The 18,877-nt window shown below is 39.9% G+C and overlaps 1 protein-coding gene across 2 annotated transcripts in view; it reads left to right on the top strand.

The window, feature by feature from the left end:
* CALCRL (calcitonin receptor like receptor) overlaps positions 1–18,598 on the top strand; it is a 63,346-nt gene extending 44,748 nt beyond the window's left edge. For both annotated transcript variants that reach the window (XM_036386845.1, XM_036386846.1), the window contains 6 exons: positions 1,335–1,488; positions 2,668–2,728; positions 2,840–2,906; positions 8,347–8,565; positions 8,917–8,958; positions 14,819–18,598. In XM_036386845.1, the coding sequence (XP_036242738.1) occupies positions 1,335–1,488; positions 2,668–2,728; positions 2,840–2,906; positions 8,347–8,565; positions 8,917–8,958; positions 14,819–15,034 (759 nt within the window). In that variant the 3' untranslated portion in view covers positions 15,035–18,598. The remainder of the gene's footprint in view (positions 1–1,334; positions 1,489–2,667; positions 2,729–2,839; positions 2,907–8,346; positions 8,566–8,916; positions 8,959–14,818) is intronic.
* Positions 18,599–18,877: the final 279 nt, after the last annotated feature.

The following is an 18,877-nucleotide window of genomic DNA, read 5'->3' as shown; positions in this document are numbered from 1 at the left end:
GTGCTGCAGCAGAGGTGGGAGTGCTCAGCTGATGGAATGCTCTGTGCAGCAGATGTCTCACAGTGCCTGGCACGCTGCACTTTGCAGGCTGTGGAATGGTAAAAGTGGGACTGAGCTCACTGGATGCCTTTTCCCAGCTCCACAGAATGGCTTCTGCCCTGAAACAACTGCAGGAAAGCCTATTCTAGATGGTTGTGTTTTATTGTGAGAGTATAAGGTTCAGGGAGGCTGACAGCTGAGTTCACCAAGGAAGGGCAGGAAAAAAGGTTTTGCAAGGTCTTTTGGATCTGTCTTCTAATTTCTTATGGCTTTAACTTGGCCATCTTCAGTTAAATTAAGAATATTTTTGCAACACAATATTCTAAATATGAATTACATAAACAAACAAATCCCTAGCTCTGGCTTTATTGTTATTTAGACATGGAAGATAAATCTTAATTCTGTGGAAGTTAGGTTAAAAACTGCAGAAGCTGAATTGAGTAAAAAGATAATTTCCTTTTCTCCTGTAGAAGCAGTCATCAGTGTGCTGGAAAACATACCTGAGATAGCTGCTAATTATCATCATCAAGTGAGTTAGGTAGCAGAAAATGGTAAAACAATATTGGGTTTTGGTTTGTTTTAAGCCAAGTGGCAGAAATAGAACAATCAAACAGACAGCGATATTGGAAGGAGGGGGAAAAAAGGATTTAATGTGACCAAATCTGCAAGTTAACTGTTGATCCTTATTCACAACCTCAAATTTTAGACTTCCCAAAAAATTATTTTATAGCATTTGAACTGTAGAATATATTTTTAATGAAGCTAAATAGAAATAATAAATGCCAGGCTCCTCCAAAACCGGCTGTGAGCTCTCAGTCCCTATGTGCAGTTAGGAGTAGGTTGAAACTGGAAGTATTGTAAGCATTCTAAAAACATGAATTGTTCTCTGGGGTAGTTAGATGTTGTGATGGGTAAACTGAGAGGGGATTACCCACATGAAAGTACATTTCTTGTGAGGTTACTATCAGATAATTTAAGGATTTGGAATGGTTAAGTGTGGCAATATTTGCAATAAGGCAAAATATCACAGCAGCATTCTGTCACACTGGAGGATCTCAGGGTCCTCTTGTTGGAATAATAAAAATCCAGACTCAGATATTAGTTTTATGTCACCATAAAGTAGGGGATTGCAATGTCATGAAAATTCTATTCTAAAAAGTAAATAAATATGTAATTGTATTGAAAAGCAGAATAAACATTATTTCCAGTGGTATTTTTTTCCACTTTGCAAATAAAGCTCTGAGATTTCTGCAAATCAAAAATTTATGTCATACTCTGCTCTTCTTTCCCTGCAGGTTAGTTGCAAAGTGTCACAGTTCATCTACCTGTACCTGATGGGTTGCAACTACTTTTGGATGCTGTGTGAAGGCATTTACCTGCACACACTGATTGTGGTGGCTGTTTTTGCTGAGAAGCAGCACTTGATGTGGTATTACCTTCTTGGCTGGGGTATGTGATTTCACCTTGTGCATTTTCAGGTCAATGCAGCCTCTTCTTCCTTCAAACACCCCTACCTTTGCCTCTCTGAGCTGCAGCTTTGAGTGACCATGGCACACCCCAATTCTTTGTCTGTAGCATTTTAGCAAGCTTAGAAATATTAATGTAGGAAGTTGTGTGTACCTCTGCTGAGAGAGAAAGATTATGCATTTCTGCAGTCAGGAAGTGACTCCTCCTTTGTATAGAGAAAATAGTCTCCTATTACAAAAAAGATCTTAAGAAGTAATTATTCATTGTTCCTCACCTCAGAGATGTTTATTCAGGAGTGAATGTTTGTTTTCAGAGAAGTCTCGCCGTGCCGAGGGTGGAGGGTCAGAGCTGAGTTGGAGATGGCCGAGGATTTATTTTTCCAGCACTTCCATTTGACCTGTATTGTTCACTAAGCAAACACAGAACAGCTGTAACTGAACGTCTCGAGTAGTATCAGTATCAAAACCAACAAGCCAAGCCCACTCACCTCAGACAGTGCACAAGGGCTTGTTCACAAAGTGAAAGTGAAGGCTCTGGCAGCCTCCCTGCACTGGCACACCCAGCTCCACTGTGATGGGTACCTGGGCCACTGTCCCACTGCAGGCACAGCTGGAAGCTCACAGGTGCTCAGCAGCTCCTGAAGATCAGGCACCACCAGAGTGTCAAGGGTCCCAGATTACTAATTTGCTTATTCGTTTTAAATTTTTTTTTTCCACTTGGCCTAATTTCCTGAGTCTAATTTCAAAGGTTTTTTTGAATACAACATGGTGTTGATACTTCATCCTCATACCAGTGAGAACATGCTCACCACTGTTAAAGCTGTGCTCATGCATGCAACCACCATTTTAATATTACCTTCCTATTTGCTGTAACTGCAGATTGCAGCCTGAAAAGCATCTGTTAATGAAGATCACTTGTTGTGTTCTAAAAAGTTGATTTGCCTTTCCTGTGTGTTGCTGTGGATTTCTTGGCAAGTCGGTGGGAATAAGGTTTCACACAGCCCTCAGAATGTTTAAATTGGTCCATGTTAGTTTATTTTCTTTGCAGGTATATAGTTTGGGTGAGGAGAAAATACAGAAGATTCCTACAAAACATGAAAGTTTGCTTAGTTATTAACCAGTTTTTTACTAATGAAGAAAATGCTGGTTTTTTTCCTCACAGGTTTTCCACTGATCCCTGCCTGTATACATGCTGTTGCAAGAAGCTTATATTATAATGACAAGTAAGTAGCTTCAGCTTGCTTTGCAAAATTTTTATATTTTCTTTAAGGAAAAAAACCCAACAAAGCTAATAAATGCCTTTTTTTTTTTCTTTTCCTGTTTGTTTTCTGTAGTTGTTGGATCAGCTCTGACACTCATCTGCTTTACATCATCCATGGCCCTATTTGTGCTGCTCTCTTGGTAAGCATTTTCTAAATAATATTTTTGTTTTCTTGTGTTTGTTTTTCTGGCTGCTCTTGATGAGCTTACAAAGGTAAGAGCCTTAAGCTAACATTTAGAGGTCACTGTCACTTGTGAGTCTGCTGCTTAACCCAGCAGGTGCCTCAGACACACAAGGTACAAGAAGTCTTGGCCTTATTAAGGATCTGTGCTTCTGGTCCTTGGAGAAACTCAGGGTTTGCAATGTTGATTATTATTCCACTTAAATGTTAGAGACAAAGAAGGACTAAACCTTTCCTGGAGTACTGGAAGGGAATTTAAAATCCTTCCTTTAGCTGAGAATGCCTCTCATGGCCAGACTAATTGCCAGGTGGACCTTGCTAGGAGCCTCACTGTGTCACTGAGCTGTGGCCAAGCAGCCACCAGACTGTCTGAGGTTCAGGGAGAGGGGCTTTGGGTGCCAGGACTGACTGTGGCTGGGAATATGGGATGGAGAGAAATCACAGCAGGTGCTTGTGAGAGAACCAGTGCAAATGGTTCTGCCGGTACCTGTGGCAGGCCCTGCTCTGATACTAATTTGGCACTGTCTGCTTTGGCCACTGGGGTACTGCAGCTCCTCTGCTTCTGGAGTGCTCAGGAAATCTCAGAGCACGCTGTTCTGCCTGACACCCCAAGTCAGTGCCAGCTCTATTCAGTGTTCACTACTAAATGAAATTCTGGGTGAGTAACTGAGGACATTACTGCATAAAAATCAATCTTTTTGGTCAGTTGCACTAGGACTGGATTTACCCTATGGAATTCAGGCAGTGGGTTGTTGCTAAATAGAAATAGGTGTGCACTTAAACAACTATCATAATTAACATCATTAGCATAGAAGCATTCCATATGTGATTAGCCCCTGACTGTGTATGACAGTCATTTGTTTTATTGAAGCAGAAACCTCAAGCTGATCTGGCCAAACTCCTGGGTCCATGGCTGCTGACTTTGCTCCCCACTTTTCAGTTCACAAAACGAAGTTGATTAGGAATAAAAAACCTATATGGAAATTCCTTCCTAACCTTATGGAAATAATTCCAGTTTCTGATCTACACTTTGCCCTTCAGTTAACTTGTTAATGAATACCTTTGGAGGGCATTCAGTGCATGGAGGATTCTCTCAGAAGACCATTGCATAAATCCTGGGATTCTTGTGAATCCCTTTTTCATTCACAGTGAAATTAACTAGTGAAATTAAATTTTGAAGACTGTGGTGATACCATGACACACCTGAGCCCCTCTGTCTGGGCAGCCAGAGCAATGCCCATGGAGTTATGGAGAGCTGTGACCCTTGGGGTGTGAATTATTGCTGGTAATCTCTTGTCCTGTCAGACAGGTCTGCTCTATCTCTTCATGTAAGGATCAGCTGTGTTCTAATCTGTAAACTTAGACCCAGTTCTAGATCCTTTCAGGTTTTATTCTCTCTGCTTTACACAGAAGATGAAACCTGTTTCACAGAAAAGTATAGGGGTTTTGTGGTGGATTGTTGCTCCCATTGTTCTGGTGTCTAGTCACAGATACCTCACTTAAGTAAAACTCTTTCAAGCTGAACAATAATTTGTATTAGAATTTGCTTAAATAGCAACGTAAAAATTTGTGCAAAAGCTATAAGACTGTACTATCTTCCATGAAGTGACCTCATTTTAGGATGTAAGGTCATTTTTTCAGCCTTCTAAGCAGTGACCTCCACAAAATCACACTGAAAGTGGCCAGACTCCTGTGGGATTCGAATGCTCTGGATCCATCCCAAATGACCAAGTCCCAAGGCCACATTCAGAATGTTCTTTGATTTTACTGGAGGCATAATAATCATCTCTGTGGGGTTGGTCTGGACAGAGTCTTTGTCCATCCTCTTTGCAATTTACAACTTTGTTCACTGATATTCCTATATTTTTCATGACTGAACTAAAAGTGTTTCTCTTGTATTTTTCTTGCCTCAGTACAATGAGTAAATTTATTTGGAAATCATCTAGGAATAACAGATTAAACTGTACATCTTGCCTGTAATGTGAAAGTACTTTAAAGGAGTTGCTTTCCTTTCTGGAAGCAAAAAAAAGATTTTTTTTTGTTTCAATTCAGAAAAGACAAGGCAGGGCTAAAGATGTTAGATTAAATGCATGTGTTTAGGCTTTGTGAACAGAACCCTCATTTGCTTAAGCAGCTTGCTTGCCAGATACAATTTCCACACTTTACTAAGCATGACCTGCTTTAGTAGACGTTTAAGCAACAACATTAAACTGCAAATTAGATAACGAGGGGGAAGACACTGTTTCTATTTGCAGGAGCAGATCTCAAAGAAAGTGAAGGGGACTGTCAAGTGGGTGCCAGGGAGAATTGGCAGAAACCAATGGGAATTTAACTCTTGTACACCACTGAAAATCCTACAATTACATAAAGTTAAAAACAACGCTGCTTTTATGGTCCCTGTTGTTACGTAACTGTGGTCAGTTCTTCTGCCAAAGAAACAGGAGCAGACATAGGTTGCACTTTGATTGGAATTGTCTTCAACTGACCATTAAATTACAACTGTCTGCCTAAGCAATCACAATTAAAGAAACAGAGTGGGAATGAGACAGCAGAGGGTGGTGTTAGTTTGCATGCTAGACAAATATTGATCAAAATTGAGGGGGGAGGGAAAAGGAATTGGTCTGCACTTCAGTGAAACCAGTAGTGATTTCCATGTAAAGTGCCAATGCTCTTGTGGTTTTCTTTGTTTGGGTGCCACTGGATTACTTAGCTATGCCACTTTTTAAAATAATGTTGTCACAGGGATGTTCCTTTCTCCCTGCAATGATGTTATTTATTGCTGTTGCAGTCTGACAGACCACTGCAGATGCAAGTTCTGAGTGAAGGTGTGCTAGAACGAAGCTCAGGTGCTCTCCTGTCTTTCATGTCCTTGTGTTTAATGACTTTAAGCTGAACTCCGTGATAGGCTTAGGAGTTTAGAAGCTGAATGCTCAATTGTGTCCAAGCAGGCAAAGATATGGAGCTGAACAACTGTACTAAAAGCCAGACAGTGCCTATCAACTCATATCTAAAAATATCTGAGTGCCTTGAGTGAGAATCACCTGTTTATATCCTCCTAGGAAGAATTGAAACAGAATTTAAACTACAAGGATTACTATACTAAGTGCAAACTCAGCATTGAGAAAAGTAGAAATATCAGGGACATGAGGAGAGTTTAACTGAAAAACTGCAGCCCCTACTGACTTAGGAACTCGGCTTTAGTTCACTGCCACTCTCAAGCCAGACCCTAAATGCTCCTGAGTTTCCAGTATAGGCAGCAACACAATTTTTTGTGTTAGGATTGCCTTCTCTGCCTTTGTTTCTATTTTTGCTCAGTTGCCTTGTTCAATTTTCAGGTTACTGTGGAGCTGTTGCTATTTCACTCTGTGTTCATTGTGCAGATAGCACAACAGAGCTCCTTTGGGCTTTTCCAAACCATCACAGTCAATTTGATGATAATGTGCATACGAGGAGTTCCACTGCCCTACTTTTGCTTAAATGCAAAAATCTACTCAGCACCTTACTTAAAACCAGGAGCTACTTTCATCACTTGAATTAAAAATTCAGTTCATCCCAACCTCGCTCTTATTTTCTGACAGAAGAGATATTCATCAAAATTGGTGCTACATACTTGTACTGACATTCATCCTGTTCTACTCAGCTCTGTCTTCTGCTTTGCCTCCTCCCTTTCTGCTATTTGCAAACTCTTTGCATGCTTAATTTTGTGCATTTTAGTTTTGGTGGGTGAAACAAATAGAAAAACTCTGTGCATATTGTAAAAGAAACAGCTCATTGGGTGCTGCTATTTATGCCTGGCTGCTGCAGCTTTCATCTTCAGTTAGCACTTAAGAACAGTGTTGTAGGAATTGGCCACACTACCAAAACATGAGAGGATAGAAAACTCAGTGTTTGAGATGTGTTAATGTTGAACAAGTATGTTTGAGAAGGATTAAATTTAGAAATGGAGGAAGGACTCATTGTCTGCATGTACTATAGGAAGTTGGATAGGGATCGTGGGCTACATAAAATCTAAATAAATCCCTCGAGAAAGAATCAGAAGACCTTGGCTGTTTAAACAAAGCTTAAAGGTAGCTGGAGGCTTCCAGGAGAACTTCATGCAGTAGTTTCCTATGTAAAACAGCTTCCTGTTAGAGTTATTTAAATAGCATGTAAGTAGAATATAAATAACATCCCATATCTGTAAAGGACCATGTTGCTATAATAGCACACAGCTATTTATTCTGAAAGCCTGAACTGACAGAGAGAATTCTGCCAGGGCTGTGGAGCGTGACAGCCATGGTCTGAAATGCCTTCCCTGCTTGCACTTGTGCTACAGCAAGACAGAGAATTCCTCCTAGACCAGGAATTCTGATGTGTTTTAGAAGGGATTTGTCTGCCTGCCTGCCAGCTTCTTCCCCTTCCCCCTTTTGTTGGCAAGGGCAGACAATCCTATGGAGGCAGAGATAGGAGCAAAGACAAAGCCTCTGTCCCTTCCATAGCAGCTCCCCAGAGCACCTCTGTCTGTCTGTGCCTGGGACAAGGGCAGGGACTGGCTGAGCTCCCAGGCTCTCATCTGCCTGCAGCTCCCACCAGGGGCTGCACAGGAGGTGAGGGTGGGCTGGGATCATCCCCAGGGCTGCTGAGGCTCCGGTGCCTCATCCCTGGGGGGTGTCTGTGTGTATCCATACTCATACCTGTGTATCTGTTTTGTGCTTGCTCATAATGACAGTTTGGGATTCTTTTTCCTGGTCAAACCTGGAAAAAAAACAGAGATAGACCACTTCTAACAAAATAAAGCCTTAGTAACTATGGAAATAAACAAGTTCAGTAGTGCAAGGGAGTGATATAGAGCATCATCTCAGTGCTTGCTCCATGGGCAGCTCTGCTGAAAGAGTAAAAGATCCAACCATTGGCTACTGTAAGAATGCCAAATCCAATGTTTGGCTAGAGGAATACAGCTCCTTGTAGCAGCATTTTGGTGATTTTTTAATTATTATTCTGATTTTACCTTCTCTATAAATTTACTGAATTCACATTTGAAAAATAAAAAGTAGCTTTTTGAAGAACCATATTTAAATGCAAGGAGGGAAAAGCATCATCCTTCTTTCTTGACCAACTTGAAAAGACTCAATCCTTCACCCATGCACTGTTACTGGCATCAGAGAGAAAGGTGTATGGGTTATTACCACTGGCAGGTACTTTGCTTAGGGAGTTTGAGGAATGGGTGTGGATGGTGGAAGTTAGAGCCACATCTCACTTACTTTAAGGTGTTCAAAGATGTTTATCTGATATCTCTTGTATAATCACAGGGTGATTATACAAGCAGTGAGAGTTTGCATTGTCTGGTTTCCAGTCTCACAAGTCAGTGTGTGGGATTATTTTCCAGACCTCTTTCTCAGTGTCATTTCCTTTTCCGACAGGTGAACCTTTTCTTCCTGCTGAACATCGTTCGTGTTCTCATAACCAAGCTGAAAGACACCCACAAGGCTGAGTCCAACCTGTACATGAAGGCAGTGAGAGCCACCCTGATTCTTGTCCCCCTCCTTGGCATCGAGTTTGTGCTGTTCCCGTGGCGACCCGAGGGCCGCATCGCCGAGGAGGTGTACGACTACGTCATGCACATCCTCATGCACTACCAGGTGGGAGCAGCACGCAGCCCTGCCTCCCCTCAGCTCAGAGCAGCTGGCATGGCAATCAAATAAAAGAGAAATGGTTGTGTTATTGCAGTTTTTAAAGTAGTCTTTGATTTCTCAGTACGCTGGATTTTCATGTATTTGCCTTCCAGTTTACAAAGGAAGGAAACATGGTGGCAGAAAGATGGCCCCATGTTTTTAGTGGTCTGTTTTTAGAAGTAGTTCATCGTGTTTAGATTTGTCCTGCATTTCTGTGCTATCTATATCTGAATTTTATCAGAAACCTTTAATTATCTCACACCTGAAATAGCCCATATGCATATGAATTAAAGCAAAATCTTTGGTTTTATTTTACAGGGTCTACTGGTGGCTACAATTTTCTGCTTCTTCAATGGCGAGGTAGAGTAACAGCTTTTACTATATCTATAATAATTTTTCTTTTTTTGTTTCAGCAACTGAGGAGGTGGTAGTATTTTCTTTTTAGTTTTTAATTTTATGTCTAAATTTGTGTAAATTAAAATAAGAAAGCAAAGTATCAGGATGCCAAGAGCAGAGCTTGGAAAGGACTGTGGGATCATTCACGGCACCATTAAGTGTGTTAGGACTGATTCTTGGGTGCTGACCTATTACACATTTGTCTTGATTAAGAAATTGAAGAAAGTTGTTACTTTGCTATAAAGTCCAGATAGATATCATAACACTGAAAAGCAGTTCAACACCCAGAAGGCTTTTTTGGTCTGGAAAAACTCAGAAGGTGTATTTGTCTGTGTTGGAAGCTGTACAGATGTTATCCTGGAGAATCACTGCTTGGTCCTTCTGTAGCAGGAACGGGACCACACTGCACAGGTGTTGCTGGGCTGGGGTATGGCTATACCCCATGGCAGGGGGCTGGAATTAGATGGTCACTAAGGTTTCTTCCAACCAAACTCCCTCTATGAGTCTGGGATTGTTTTATGAGGCTCTCTGGGAAAATTTTAGGCTGAGGTTTGGAAAAGTGTTTTTTAGCACAAGTGAAAAAACAGTCAGACCTTAACAGCTTGGTGCACTTGTAGCAGGAATTTGTGTGGATCACAAGTACGTGTTTAAGGCACCATGATCAGCCAGTTCCAAGGACAGACCTCATTCTGAAATTAGAGGATTGTGCCAGGTGTCAGCAATAGATGGTATTGATCCTGTTGAAGCTAACAAGCTTTGCTGTTATTTTGGCTAGCTCAAGGTCCCTGGAGTGCACAGGGTGACTTTCATGTAGAAACTCTTGCCCCAGGCTGTAGAGAGTACACTTTCAGAGGCTTAGTGTCAGAGATCAAAGTAGTAGGAAGGCTAAAAAAATATATCTGAAATTGTTAATGTTGCTCTTGTTTGCAAAAAAAATCTCAGCAACCCCAAACAAATGAACAAAACTACCCCCACCAAAAAAACTAACTGGTAATTTGCCAACACTTTTGGCAGAGGAACAATTACAGTCCTATACTTATTCCTACACATCTGTTTGCTCATTTGTTCTACATTTAGTGTGGTTACAGTGTAGGATGTAAGCAGAAATTTGGGAGTAACCAGATGTTTTCCTCAGACTGAACCCTTAGGGTTTTTTATCAGATGTTCTAAAATTGTGTCAGTATGGTTCTATAGTGTTATTAGGCCATAATTTTTACTCAAAGGTAAATATTTCACTAATGCTAGAATTGATTAGTGTAGATTGCCCTTCCTTCTCTTCCCAAGTCCAAAGCTGACAGAATTGCAATGAGACTACCATGGGCTTTGAAGGTTTATTTGTGTGTCTTTGTTGTGCATCCCCCCACCCAAATGCATGAGCCTCACTGATTTATTTTTTTTTTGCCAAGAAGCCAGAAAAGATGAAGATAGGCTTTGTCTGGGGGAGGGGCTTTGATCTGATTTTACCATAGACTAGATGCAGGTTCAAGTCTCTACTCATACATTTATTTCAAAACAAGAACATCATTAAGTGTTCTGGATTGGATCTGATCACTCGCCCTCACTCTGCATTGTCATTTCACACACTTTTTCCCTTCTACAGAGCAGAAAGTTCAGGATGCCTTCACAATGCCATAGTATAGTTCAGAATGCCTTCTAAAAACAGCTATTTTGAAAAAAATAAGTTTGTTCTGCTCCAGCAGAAAATTGAGGAGGGGTGGAAAACCGTGAAATTTCTGCAGTTTTTATGAAAAAATACTGTCCACTTCTCAGTTCTATCTTCATCCTTGTGCTTCTTCCAAGGCTGTTTTTAATTTTAAATTATGATTGATTTTGGAATCTATTCCTGTTGCTGTTAATATTTCATTGTTACAAACTCATATTTTTTAACATATCCTATTCTGCTGTGTAAGAAAAACCAAACCTGAGTCATGCCCTTAATTCACCATGGGCTCATCAGTGGTAAAAGATGAGCTCTTCCACAACTCCTGCAAATGCTAATAAGTGAATCACTGCTTGAATATCTACTGGCAGAACAATATTTAAAGGAAGACGTAGGTATTTTAACATTTATTAATTTAGGAGTTCAGTTTTTAGACCATAGACCTTGACTAAGTTAAAAATATATGTCTGTATTTGCTCTCTAGAGAGTGGAAATTTATTCTTTTTAAACCATTTTTGGGTTCAGTGATCACTATTTGCTTTTTTAAAAATTATTTTCAGTAAACCTTGATCAAGAAAGGACTTAGTGCTTTATGAACAACTGTATCAGTAAGGAAATGCAAAGAGGGAGAATGTAGGTAGGGAAAAATGCCCAGCACAGAAAAAATGTCTTTCCTTTTTCTCCTTTTTCTCCTAAAAGGTTCCAGCCCCAGCAAGTGGGACTGCAGGCTGAGGGTATTAGCAATTAAAAAATGCTAAAAGCACTAGTTTCTTTCTAAGTCTTAGCCTGTTACTGTACATTTTAGTGTGTACCAGATATCAGCAGCTAAATCCTGTTCAAGCAAGACACTTACTGGCTAAAAAGTGAAAGGAAGTGATCTGCTAGGTTAGAACTTCAGTGAAGATGAATTAAGAAGTGTAAGAAAAATAGCTGGTATGTGCTGCTGGCTGTAGCCAAGGAACATCTCCAGTTTGCTGAGCAGAGCAGCCAGGGATGGCCTGTCAAATCCAGTTCTTGCAGGCATTGCAGCTGCTGGCCACAGAGCTCCTCCAGCCAGGGTGGATGTGCAAGCCCTTCAGCTTGGATTCTCTGTGGCAGGGCTTCCCCAAGGACACTCAGCCAGTCTGCTCATGGGCCAGCAGCCCACAGTGAGATGCTCTCAACACATCAGGTTTGCCAGCTTCAGATGGCCTGGAGTGGCTTTTGGGGTCATACAGGCTGTGCTCAGAGGAGAAGCTTGTCCCAGATCTCTGATCAACCAGTAGGAAGATTCCTGTTGAAATTTTAATAGCAGATGCTGTAATGACCTACACGATCTGTGTAAACCTTGTGGGGTTTGTTTGCTTTTTTCCCTTCACTTCCCTTCTGCTCCATAGAAATGTTGCCATGAAGATCATATTCTCAGGTTTGCAAGGTTATACAATCTGTTGTACAATAGATGAGATAGATGAGGCTGTGTTGTGGTTTGGTTTGGTTTTTTTTTCTCCTGGTTGGCTACTGAGCTGTTTAATTTGTCTGGTATCCAGCATCAAGCTACCAGTGTTATAGGGCTGACTGGAAGGAGTCCTTCCTGCAAACTCATCAAATCCAGCCATTATTTAGTTATAAGGTGAGAAAGAAAGAGAGACTCTTCCAGCTGGGACCAGCATCTCTGTTAATGACTGAGAAACACAATTATATTATTACAATATTTTTTCATTAAATGCTTTCCTTAATATCCTTTCTTGAAACAAATTTACAAAGTTCTGCCCCTCCTGAGCTGAATTTACAGCTCTGTGTCACTGCTCAAAGCTGAGGAGAAAGTGGTAAAAGTTCTATTCTCCTTTGTGAGCAGACACACATGTTGTTAAACAGAGTGTAAGTGATTTTCCCCATTTTTTTCTATAAATGGTTGGAAGGTTAGAGAAGACTGAAAGCCTCTCACAACAGATGAAATGATACAAGACCCTCCAAGAAGAGACACACCAGCAGGACAGGGGTGCAGTCCCGATTCAGCAGTATGGAGAGGCTTTGGGAAGAATGCCAGGGGCTCAGTGAGAAATGCATGGAGAGAGCATGATGGGCACTGGGGCAGGCAGAGAGGAAATGCTCTTTGCCCACGCAGGAAACCCTTTTATAGCTCTGTCCCTGGCATGGGGCAGCTGGACTGCTTTTCCCTGGCACTAGCCCCAAGACACTTGTCTTGCAGGGATGCTGGTGGCTCTCAGGAGCTATGGAATGCTTTAGGATTGGTTAACCAATGCTATTAACAAGCAAAAATAAGATGAACAGTTGTTACTGAAGGAACCAGGAGAAGTGTGAGAGAGGAGTGGAGTGTGTAATTTGGCAAGCCTAGTTAATCTCCCAGCTCTGCCAAGAGACTTCTTTGACCTTGTTAAGCCATTTAGTTCCAGTTGCTGGCATTTTCCCCACCTCCAGTCTGTCTTGTCTACAGTGAAAATTGCTCAATGTGTAATTTTTTGCATGTGTGTCTACATTCAAACTCTGAACTTATTGAAATAACTGACTGTGAAAGGAGAGCAAATATCACATAGCTTAGTGATGAACACAGATTGATTGATTCCAAACTAAATTCCAAGCTTCCCTCTTGGAAAAGCTGGAATTTTGAATATGCTCCTTGTCTTGGCTTTATGATAGATTACAGGAGATGGATTCAAATTGTGCAAAGACTTAAGGTTCTGTATTTGCTCTATTCTAAGGTTCTATGCAATACATATACTGATTAATCAAAAGCTTCCCATGCTGAAACCAGAACTCAGCCTTTAGGCTCTGAAGAAGTACACAATTTTGATATGAAAAGCAGTAAGATCTGAAACTCAAAATTATTAAGATAATTGATTTCTCAGTGTTTGAAGATTTGTGTTTAGATGTTTGGAGTGGATTAGAAAGTTTTTATGAACAGTAAGAAAGCACTTCCTTTGCCCTAAAATACTAATTTGTAATGTTAATTGGTTGATACTTCTTTCCTTACTCTAACATTTCCTTGTGAAGGATTTGAGAATAATGAAGTCCTCCTTTAAACAGAGGTTTCTGATACCAGACTGCAGGAAGTCTAAAAACTACATCCCTTTTCTTGTATTTATTTTTATTTTTCATGATTAAAGCCAGAGTAAAATTAGACAAAAGGAGCCATTGTGTGAGGGAAATGGAAAGCAAACATAAGCCCTGAAGACATATGGAAAATCCTAAAAATATTTACCCACAATATCAACAATTAACTGGGGCAGTCACTGTTCACTGGTTAGCAGATAGGACTGCTTTCTGTACAAAGTTTGGCTGAAAAGGAAATTAAATATTCATGACCTGTAGGCAGTTTTTTTTAAGGTAGAAAAATGTTTGAAAAAGCAACAACGGGAGCTGTTACCATTGTTAGCATTCCCCACTTGGCATCTGCCCTGAAAGACTAATTCTGTGGGAATTTCATGAATGTGACACTTCATGGCTCCACTCTGCACAGGTGTTTAACCATATTGGAGGGGAGGAAGGCCATGACAAACATCACATCCTTTCAGTGGAGACATGTAAACCAATGGGGCCTTCAGCTATTTTATCAGCTTTATTTTTAACTCTGCTAGAAATGTGGAGTTCAGGAATTTGTCCTTCTTGTCATTTGCTTAAGGTATGGTCAGAAATTGGGAAAGACTGACTTGTGACCAAAATCATGTAATGACTTGTGCCAAAAGACCGACTTGTGCTAAAATCATGTAATGATTACAGCAAATGTAAATTATGGTTTGTTGAGAGTAAATTAATTTAAAGATACTGAGGATATGGCCTTTTGAAACTAATGATGAAAAGAAATTACCTTTTTTACCTCTGTTTCCAGTCTGGATTGCAGAGTCCTATACTGGATTGCAGTTCCCAGGGGAGGAAGCAGAAAATTGTGTGGCTGCTGTTCCTCCTGTAACCTGTGCTTTGTCTGAGCAGCTAGTACACTACAATTGTAAAGTACCATTACTTCACACCAAATTTGCTGAAAAATTGTGCTTACCTAAGTGGTGAATAATTCAGAATGCCTCAAGTGCTAAATGGCATGTAGGTAGGTATCCTTGCCCAGGATTCCTGAGCCTTGCTGCCCCATTGGCTGAGACAAAGAACGAAGAGACAAACGACCAAGCCCCTGAGCCGTGGTTTACGTGCGTTTTGCTTTGTGTCGGGGCACAGGTGCAGGCAGTGCTGAGGAGGCACTGGAACCAGTACAAGATCCAGTTTGAGCACAGCTTCAGCCACTCGGACGCCATGCGCACGGCCTCCTACACCGTGTCCACCATCAGCGACGTGCAGGGCTACGGCTACGGCCACGACTGCGCCAGCGAGCACCTCAACGGCAAGGGCTACCACGACATGGACAGTCTCAAGACTGAGAAGCTCTATGGCTGAGGGGCTGCCCCCTCTCCCATGCCTTGTGCCAATCCACAGCTGATCCAGTGACTTCATGGCCAGAAGATCTCAGCTACCTTGGGGTATGTTCTTCTCCTAAACCGACATGTTTCTCATGTGTATGTGTGTGTGTGTGTATACACACGTGCATATATACTGCTGTTTGTGTTTGTGTATCTATACAGTATGGACATCTGTGCATATATATCTATATATGTATGTGCATTTATACAAGGATAAAAACTTTGCCTCTTCAGTTTCTACTGTGTAGACAAAGTTGGCAAATTTTTGTACAAAGGGAATCAATGAAGGATTTCTTATTTTCTTGGAAGTTTGTATAAGACTGTGCTGTGTTGAAGCCACTTCTTTTGCCTATAGAATCTTAGAGTGTAAATACCGTACTCTGTTGTCTTAATTCAACCTAAAATAGAGCAAAGCAAAATGGTTTAAGTAGGTGCAATAATAGCAAGAAGTTTTCCAGGTTCTTTTTTTGGTCCAGTATTTATTTGGCTGTCAAAAATCCTGACAGGTAGTCTGAGGTAACAGATTCAAAGATAGATACTGCTGTTTTAGGTAAAGAGATTGATGTTTTGCTTTGGTTTGGCCAGTTTGTTTTCTTCCCACTGTTTTACACCAAGCACAGAGACACCACTTCCAGTGTGAGCCTTCATGCACTTCTGTACTGCAATGTACTATCTTGCACCAAGATTTGAGCAATTTTATTGAAGCTATTTCAGGATATTCAGAAGTATCTCCTTCTCCTGAATTGTATGGAAGTTTCTTCTGGATTTAACAAAGACAAGACTGATGAGGCCTCACTGCCAGAGAGCAAAGGAGTAACCTGAGTCACTGTAAGTCCCTCCAGACACTCGTAGTAACTGCAGCTGGTGGAACTTCACTGTATGCTTAAGGAATTTATTCAACTGGAGAAGATCATGTACAGAATTCCTTGTGGCATTGTTCTGATTTTATTTTTATGTATTTCTCTGGCCATATGCTTGATAACTTATTCCTTCATTCTTGGGGCAAAGTTTTGGTTAATTTTGTGGCTGTTTCTGCTGTCTGAGGTGAGCGTGCAAGACTGAACACAGTGCACATGTTATACTACCTTTAAAGCCAGTATAAGACTCAGACTAACCAAGCAAACTAATGTTAGTTATTCTCATTATCTGGAAAATCCAGTATAAGTTTTGTATTACAAAGGTTCAAAACTTTATGGATTGAGAATTTCGATATTATTTCGGATTGGTTGATTCTGAATCTCTATCTCAGTTAATTAGCTAAGAACAGTACTTTATCTGTTGTTTCTTTGGTTTGGCTGGTGCATAAAGGTCTCACTGAAAACTAGGAGGTTGTCAGGAAGGTCTTGAGAAAATGTATCTTTATAGAAACTTTATATTTTTCTTAAATCTTTATGCTTTAAAGAAATAGTAGTTTTGTTAAGTGAAATGACAAAAATGCTCAAGAATGAGGGCATGAAACGAGGTGAGTTCACTGAAAATTAAAAATGTAAGAAAAAATTTTATACATTTCATTTGCAGATAAATCTACTTGAAAAACCAAAATTAGGCAGAAGAAAAAGTAGATGCTGGAACTGTAACAGACTGTTTTGCTAATGAACATATTTCTGATGGATGTAGTCCAGTCAAAAAATTGGAAGACAGTTCTTTCTGAGACCAGTTTGAAATAATTTTGCATACAAAATTATTGTATACAAGCCACCTTGACTTTGACATTTAAACATTTTTGTCAGTAGCTTTTCTCTGTGCTTCAAAAGTGTCTAGGTAATTTTCAGTGTTTATTACTTTGTGACTTCATAAGGAGTTTAGTGCTTTGTACTTACAAAGAAAACATTAGGAGGACATGGCAAGGTCCTACCACTTGCACCTTTCTTTAGTTTTTTTTACAGTTCTTATGTCTGGAAATTGAACATAGGAAGTGTTTTATTAATGATAGCGTTTCACAATATAGAATTTCAGCTAGGATGCACAAATGAAGATTTCTCCTTTTCTGCAGAACTGGTTGGTCAGTTGAGGGAGATGATTTGAAGAATCTGTTGGATTGTGTAGAGTAGTGTGAGATCTGGCAATCAGATGTCACGCTCTCTCAAATTTTAAGAATGACAGTAACAATGTCTACTACAACATGATTAGAGGTTATTTACAACTCTGCTTGCTGATCTTTGTAGTGTTACTTAACATTTGTGCCATGTTCTGAAGATATCAGTGGTGCAGAAGAGCCCAGTGTAGCAGCTTTACATTTGTGGGACCAGATCATCAGCTGGTATAAATCTGTCTTGAGTTCCCTTTGCACAATCTGCAGGTACCATTGAGACGCAAAGCCCAGACAGGTGTCTGTCCATTTCAATGTGCTGTAAACCATTTATGGCACATTACTAGACAATTATTTCATGGTACCTGGTGGATTGTTGCTGTAATTAACACACAGATGTTGGTTTAGAGTGTGATACAGTATTAGACTTTAATTAAGCTTCAATCTCAGAGAGGCAGTTCAAATTTAACAGACTACAGATTTTGTCATTTAATATATATTTCTATTAGAGAAATGTGTAATTATAATTTACGAGGGAAAATTGGTTTTATTCAGAAAGAACCCTAATTCTAGGTGGACAATCACAGCTTCCTTCTAGGCACATGCCCCCCCATTTTCACTTTGGAAAAGAAATACAGCCAGCTGGAGGTGCAAGAAACTCTTTCTGGCTGTGAAGGGTCACAGGGTATAGCAGAGCTGTATTCCCCTCTCCTGCTGAGGTTAGATAATCTAATTTGCATTGGAAAATACCAATTCCTTATTTTGTCTTCCTACCTCACCTTTTTTCAGTTTCTACATAGCTAAGAGAAGGGTCTGATTCTTAAAATGTTTTTCTGTCACCATAAGTTAAAATCAAATTTTTATGCTGATTTCTCATGGCTCTCTTCTACTTTACAGAATGTTGTAGTCCATGGCTGTCTTCTCTGGGATGGAAGTAAAATCTCTTTTGGTAGGGCTGTGAGATTCCTTTGAACATGCAGATTATTATTTGTTTAGTACCTGTTATTATTTGCTGTTTCTTTTTTTTTATTTAGTGAGGATTTATTGTATCAATCTACCGGGGCTACAGCAATAGTTGTCTTATATTTTTTATCTGTAACACCAGCATGTTACGATTCAATGAGAGAAAATGTCTAATGCTACTGTCTTCAATTAATAAATGGCTGCATTGCAGGGTCCCTCAGTAGGTTTTTTAATGTTGGCATTTATGTTATTCAGTTTTTCATGGTGGTGATCTACAAGAGTATTTGGCTGTAGAAATGCTGCAACATGTACTCCTTTTGATGTCAAGAAACATTTGGGCTGGCAACCAGGCAACATTCATTTATTGTACTATGTAAATAAGATTAATAGAAGCTATGGCATTGTATTTATTGCTTACACTAAGAAGAAAAGGGAAAAAATGTGAAGTTATTTTTTTGGATGTTTCATTTTCACCTTGTTCATATGAATCATGCATTTTAATTGCTGAGAAAAGTATTGTTTCTGATCAATAAAATATTACTCAATTTATTCATCTCTCTTGTGCTGTAATATAACAAAGATGATCTAAATTGGCTTTCACAGATGTCTTAACTCTGTGCTAGTTAAATATTAACCCAGGGAGAAAGTAATTACATAGAGTTACTAACAATTGTTGTGCTTTTAAGTGTTTTTCAATACTTATATTTAATACTAGAGAGCTGAATTTCTGCAGGAAGTTTGTACAGATAATATAAGATGACTGGACATAAAATTATTTACCTGAAAGTTTAATATTCCTATTTCTTGTCTTCTTAATCCACCTTTTAA

Source organism: Molothrus ater, chromosome 7 (assembly GCF_012460135.2).
Source record: "Molothrus ater isolate BHLD 08-10-18 breed brown headed cowbird chromosome 7, BPBGC_Mater_1.1, whole genome shotgun sequence".
Taxonomy (NCBI): domain Eukaryota; kingdom Metazoa; phylum Chordata; class Aves; order Passeriformes; family Icteridae; genus Molothrus; species Molothrus ater.
Note: the sequence above shows the minus strand (reverse complement) of the source record. Positions and strands in the feature narration are given on the sequence as shown.